The 6,337-nt window shown below is 34.9% G+C and overlaps 2 protein-coding genes across 2 annotated transcripts; both read right to left on the reverse strand.

The window, feature by feature from the left end:
- LOC111491976 lies at positions 1 to 2,701 on the reverse strand. Its single transcript, XM_023141090.1, has 3 exons — positions 1,127 to 2,701; positions 456 to 720; positions 1 to 369 (listed from the first exon to the last, which is right to left on the reverse strand). The coding sequence occupies exons 2-3, from the start codon at positions 716 to 718 to the stop codon at positions 159 to 161; spliced, it is 474 nt and encodes a 157-aa protein (XP_022996858.1). The 5' UTR covers positions 719 to 720; positions 1,127 to 2,701; the 3' UTR covers positions 1 to 158.
- Positions 2,702 to 2,923: 222 nt separating this feature from the next.
- LOC111491977 (early nodulin-93-like) lies at positions 2,924 to 5,412 on the reverse strand. Its single transcript, XM_023141091.1, has 4 exons — positions 5,209 to 5,412; positions 4,700 to 4,761; positions 3,486 to 3,561; positions 2,924 to 3,243 (listed from the first exon to the last, which is right to left on the reverse strand). The coding sequence occupies exons 1-4, from the start codon at positions 5,318 to 5,320 to the stop codon at positions 3,143 to 3,145; spliced, it is 351 nt and encodes a 116-aa protein (XP_022996859.1). The 5' UTR covers positions 5,321 to 5,412; the 3' UTR covers positions 2,924 to 3,142.
- Between the last annotated feature and the right edge of the window lie 925 nt (positions 5,413 to 6,337).

Here is a 6,337-nt window from a genome sequence, read left to right on the forward strand (position 1 = left end):
TTTAGCTCGAAAGCCCGAAATCAAAATTATAAAACTTGCTCATATTCGTCTTATACTCGAAGTATATTAACAAAAGAAAAAAAAACATTTCATCATTTTCCCGTATCAAGTAAATTTTAGAACCGCCTGTTAAAATTGACACCAGTTCGAGCTTCCCTTTACTCGGGGCGAAGTGAAATGTCCATCTTAGACACTAAGGTTGCAAGAGAGACTCTTCCATGCTTCTTTGATATGGTAGCCTTGGGAGTAATTCGAGAGTATTTCTTTCTATAATCATTCTCTCCCTTTGCTAACTCTTCTACGCATTTCACGTCGGATAAGGATGAGAAGGTTCGTGATTTCCCTTCATAAAATTTTGACAACCCTTTTCTGCATAAGAGGTGAAATTCAAGATGCCAAAAACTTTAGAATTTGAAACAGAGCTCTACATTTTAGTTCAAAGAACATGAACTCACTTGATAGAAAGCAGCTGTTGTTCCTCACAAACTTCTCTTTGAGATAACAAAGATGACGACGAAGAAGAAGATGAAAATGACGATAATGCATCGTCGTCACAGAGGCTGGACGACGACGACGACGATCCAATTGAACTAGTTGAATCTTCTGAACACGATACGACGCTAAATTGAAGAAGATGAGGGATAAAACATTTCTCTTCCTTTCTATTAAAAAGACTTGTAGCAAAATCTGCATCAACTGTCAACTTCCTGAACTCCATGACTTTCCACAAAGAGAAGAATTGAAATGGATGAGTTCTTGATCTTTCAATTCTCTCTTGAGCTATATACTTGATTACTCAAGTGAGACCATGTAAAGGAAAGTATTTATAGATGAAGGACATAGGGCATAGGGCATAGGGCAAGTAGGTAGCAGGGGAGAAAGAATAAATCAAATCAAATGCACAATAATTTGTCTCACTTTTTCTTTTTGAGAGGATAAAAAGGACCAAACTTTTGTAGTCTATCCTATATCCTTTTTGAGTCATTCCACATTATCATACAAGTTATATGATTTATAATACAGATTAAATGTGTATATACAAAGACATTTCTACATTATATAATAATTAAGAAAGTATAGTCAATAAATTACCATACTAATTCCACATAATAAAACAAAAACATACCTTGTTCCTCAGCTGAGCATCTCTTGGAGTAGACAATTGTTCCCAAGGATAAGTTTGGAGCCTACAATGCATTTAGATAATAAAGTAAGTACACACGACAACAACAAAAATGCCATCAGTTGTCCTTGTGAGAATCTGTCGTCCAAGAGATAAAAACTTGGAAGTTTTAGTTAAAGCAGAGGCTGAATTGGTAGTTGTGATCATTGAGATTAAGTAACTTCCAAATTACTTATCTAATGAGTTTGGCTAAGGGCTTATAAAATTCCCCTCATGGCAGTTGGTTGGTGCCAAGCCACTTACTATCTTACATGGGTCATGGAAATGGATGCCTTTTTTGTTCCAAAAAGAATATACTAAAGTGAAGATGCTTGTTGGGATCATCCAATATGGAATCAAAAGGGCTTTGTTTTTTTGTGTGCAAGTTTTTCAGGCAATATCATTCAATTCTTCTTCTCAGTTCAGATTTCAAGCAAGGTTGCAGATTTTATGGCAATGTCCATACCTTTGCATTATCATGAATAGGAACTCCCACAAAGAATCATGCCAAATTGCTATGTGTCAGTTGTGAACAATGTGGCCACGATTTCAGTTCGTAAAATCCACATTCTGATTGATTCTGAGCCGTGTTAAAAATTGAAAGAATTAATGGCCAAACAATGAAACAAAATCAGAGTAGTATAGATTCAACTTTCTCTCAATCCGTTATAAAAATGTGGCAGATTCATAAATAAATAAAAAGAACAGAAATGTTAACATAACATGTCTGGAATACTTAGATGAGCAGACAAACAAAGATAAGGTTTTCATTTGTATCCTCAAGCATATCAGTTAGCAGAAAGTTTCCTTCTAAGTTGGCTAGCCTGAATCCTTTCTAAAGATTTGACAGTGTGGTTTGGTTGGAGAAGATGAAGCATTAAGCTAACTTCTCTAACTTTCAGTTTTAGTACACAAAAACATATCGATAAGTCTGAAGAGGTTAGATCAAATTTTCAATTCACCTACTTCAAAATACTGTCTGCTTTCCTATCTCTCCCAGTTGCTCGTTAAGATTCCCCAATTATCGTCTTACTAAGCCTACTCGAAGACGGTAGCCGAAAGTACTCTTTGGGATGATTGTCACACCATAAGACAAATGAATCAACTTTATTTCACACTCGGATTCCCACTCTTCAAAACCAAACGCAATAGAATTGAACTTTTACTTGATGGAAATATAAATGTATAATGTGGATTTGAAGAGACTAATATAGAGAGCAAAGATAGGTGTAATTTTCACATACCTAATATTATGAACCAAGGAGTGAAGTTGACCACAGTTGGAGTACTCATGGGAAAGCTGGATAACATTGTCTACTATTTGTAGAATCCAGCCAGTGCATTGCACCTCTCGTTATATGAATCCAAACTAGAAGGCTCAGATTCATGTCAAGAACCAAATGCAATCCTTTGAAGCTGGCATAAAACCCTCCTACAGAAAATAAACTAGGATATACTGAATGTAAATCAAATCCATAGCAGGGAGATAATGTACCCTAAATTTAAAGATTAAATTTTAATCCAAAAGATATCATGCTATCAGCAATCATTGGCGAAGAACTTCATTGACACTAGTATTTCAGGTTTTTTATCCAGAAACTTCAAGATAAATTTTAGCAACCAAAAGAAGATAAACAATCTCCAGGAAGCTCGAGAATGGTATTTCATATGAGGTAAATAAAATTCAAGAAGAATGAACGGAAACAGAGTAAATGGACACATAAACACTACTTGCACTCCAAAATCAGAAACAGATGAAAATATAAGCTCCCATAATGGTAGCCGGCACTAGAAGGAGATATTTTATTTTATTGTTTGTTTTACATCTAGTCCACATAATCCACAGAGAGTTGGTATTGGAAATTGGGAAGAAAATAAGTGAAGGACTAGATCTTAAACTGTCATTAGGCATTTTGGAGCCATTTTCCGTTATATAACATCCGAACTGACTGCTCCAACACAACGCACACAAAAGTACATTCATGATCCTTGGCGCCTCAAGGCATGCTCTAACTGAGAGTTTCTTCTTGCACATTCTAAGATGGTTTTATCAGCAGTGATGAAGTACGCAGCAATAGACGCTGTTCACAAATTAAAAGTAAAATGTTAATTCCTACAATAAGTAATACCAAGTTAATTCGACCCCTTTCTAAAGATGCTTCCATAATAGTTTTTAGCATTTTCTTTTACTTTCCTAGGGGGCAGAAAAATGGAATGGGCTCATACTTACTAGGAGTTCACAGATTTAACTCTTTAGGCTTTTCTGGGTTTGAAATAGATGATGACAATTGGTTAATCACAAGTTTGTACATAAGCACTATACCTGCAGAAATGATGAGTGCCTGAGCAGTATAATTAAGGTTTGCTTTGGCCCAAGGAACTACTCGAACAGCAACCAACTGAGGATGGAGGAGAAGAAGTAATATTAAACTATAAACATAAATTCACACACACAAAGACACACACACATCCCAAATGCTGTGAGAATAAGTCTCAATTTAGCTAAGACTTGCTCAGGAAATGCCCCACACATTACTTCAAATGGTTGTCAATATGGGATCTTTGTTGCAGTTGGTATCAGACTGATTAAAGCTTGTTAACCAAGACTAGTCTTCAATTTTTTATATTGGGGGAATTTCACCTTTCAACAAACCTCATCGAAGAAGTTTTGTTTCCTTTAATATAGTTTTTTATAACTATTCCTCTTTAATGCCCGAAAATGAAGAAGAGATTTCTCTTATCAAAATTCAGTCTAAATCTTCACTTCCTAAAAGATTTCTCTTAAAACACTTAGGACCTCATTGACCACAAAAAGGTGATTTTACAAATTTTTCTCCTATTTAAATTCTGCAATGTCTTAGGCATTACCACTACCACAAAATAGCACAAGGGACTAATAAGGTGGTATTGATACTCTGCATTTTATGTAGCAAATAGTTTGCCTGTTCAAATAAACAATGGGGGAAAGCTTTTATTACAAAAGAATCAATCCCCAGCAAACTCTAAATGTGATTTCCAAAGAAGATATCCTTAAAGAAATAAAACCAAATAATTTTCTTCAACCCACCAGCACCGAAATAATAGCGTTTTTCTTACTAAATCTACCATATGGAGATCAACAATCATATTCTACTTCTGTCTATGTCCTTTCTTTCACAAACATGATGAAAGAATCAGATAGTCTACTCTTAAATCCTTTCAACCTTTTGTCCGGTAACCATTAACATGTTCGATTATCTGCACTGGCAGTTTAGACTGACCGATTTGGGAGAAGACGAAATATATGTATCTATAAAACAAGTGCAGGCAAGTAATTACATGGAATGGGCCAAAATAGAGTGCCTATACTGCGAAGACATTACTCAAACCAACACAAAGTAATTGGAAGAAAGCTTTACGCTATTAATGAGCTTTATGCCTTTTGTTAATGGGCAACATACTAATATGGTCAAATTCATGCTACTTTAAACTACAAATACAGAATAAACAGACATCAAAACAGATTAAACTCAAAGCTTATTATGTCAGAACGAATACCGTAGGCACTGCACTGGCCACACATGCAATAGAAGCATTCTTGAAACCAGCACGAACACCTTCTGAAAAGTATACAAAGGCTAACTAATGTTATGAACAAGAGATGATGCGATTAATAATCAAATAAAACTTGTAAATAAGCAAAATCTAAAAGCATTGACTTAAAAGAAAAAAAAACATTGATCGCACTTGCATCTCCAGCTCCAAAAAAAGAAAGAAGTGAGAGAAGCGATCATGGGAATGAATGCTCAGCAATAAACAGATTAGAAATTTCACCAACAATTCTCATCATAATGAAACAAAACATGGAGTCAGATATTTTCACATTTTCCCTACAAATTATCCAGTGACAATTAGTACAGCAGCTGAAGAAGATCGAATCCATTGCGTTAACATCGAGATTCCGTTGTTTTTAATAAGAATTCTAAATTTCAACCAACTCCACAAAGCTTGAAGGACGTGAAATCAAAGAAACGAAGGATCAAGGAATCGAGAGCGCAGTAACAGACCTTGAGTACAAAGCTTCGCGTTCGATATTTTCCGTTCTTCAGCCGGCGATGGAATTACAAGAGCATTCCTTCTTTCCACCCATAGATCCCTCAAATCCGATGGAATTCCCATTATCGTCGTCGGAGACCGATTCGCAAAATTCAGCGCAGTTGAATAGATCTATTCTGTCCAAAGAACATGGTTAATTTATTTGCTCTCTTTTCATTTTTTAAATTGGAAGACATCCAATCAAATTTGGTTTCGTCTCCTAATCATCGGCGCCGCCTGTTTTTTTTTTTTTTTTTTTTTTTTAAGGTCAAATTAAGTAATATATAAACCTTCACGCCGTCTCATTTCATACACATATAATTTATATATATATATATATATGCTTAAATTTTCAGTAGAAGAATAATTAATAAACATAAAAAAGAAAATAACAATAAATAGGTTCAAAACCTCAACTTTTATAGAAATAACAATTTAGTTTCAAAGTATAATTGAGTAAATAATAAATTTGTTCGGGTTCTTATATTATTAAGATTTAATGAAATTTTTCTTGAAGTATATCAATAATCTAATATGTTACTAAAGTATTTATAAATTGTAAAGACTAAATAATTATAATAAAAAATTAGAGTCGGGTTTTTGACCTAATCAGTATTTCAACCTCATTTATCAAGTTTAAATCTAAGAAAAAGATAAGGCAAGCAGATATCTAAAAGTGAAACGATGGGAGTTGAAAAACTTTTAGCTTGTTTAGGGGTGCCCTTGCGGTTACAAAATCACCCCCGAAAGCCCCCTTGACTCTCTTACTTCTAGCTTGCGGAGCTACATACTAGAAAAAGAAAAGGAGACTCTAGATTTTTTTTCTAACCTCTTGAGACAATTTGCTCTTTAGGGCTGATTGAGAGGTTCGCCGCCGACTATTCAAAATTGAATGAGTGCTCCTACAGAGCGATCTCCTTTTACATACATCAACTTTGCCCCTTTGTTAGGGAACCTGTTCATTACTAGAAGAAGTGAAACCAATCGAATTGCCCCTATCGAATAAAAAATCTTAGAAAAAAATGTGCAATTGCTATAACTCTGATCTTGGTGTGTCACGGGGTCGGTGGAACGTAATCCCTAACTAACATTCTTTAGTTC

This window comes from Cucurbita maxima, unplaced genomic scaffold, assembly GCF_002738345.1.
Source record: "Cucurbita maxima cultivar Rimu unplaced genomic scaffold, Cmax_1.0 Cma_Scf00017, whole genome shotgun sequence".
NCBI classification, from domain to species: Eukaryota; Viridiplantae; Streptophyta; class Magnoliopsida; order Cucurbitales; family Cucurbitaceae; genus Cucurbita; species Cucurbita maxima.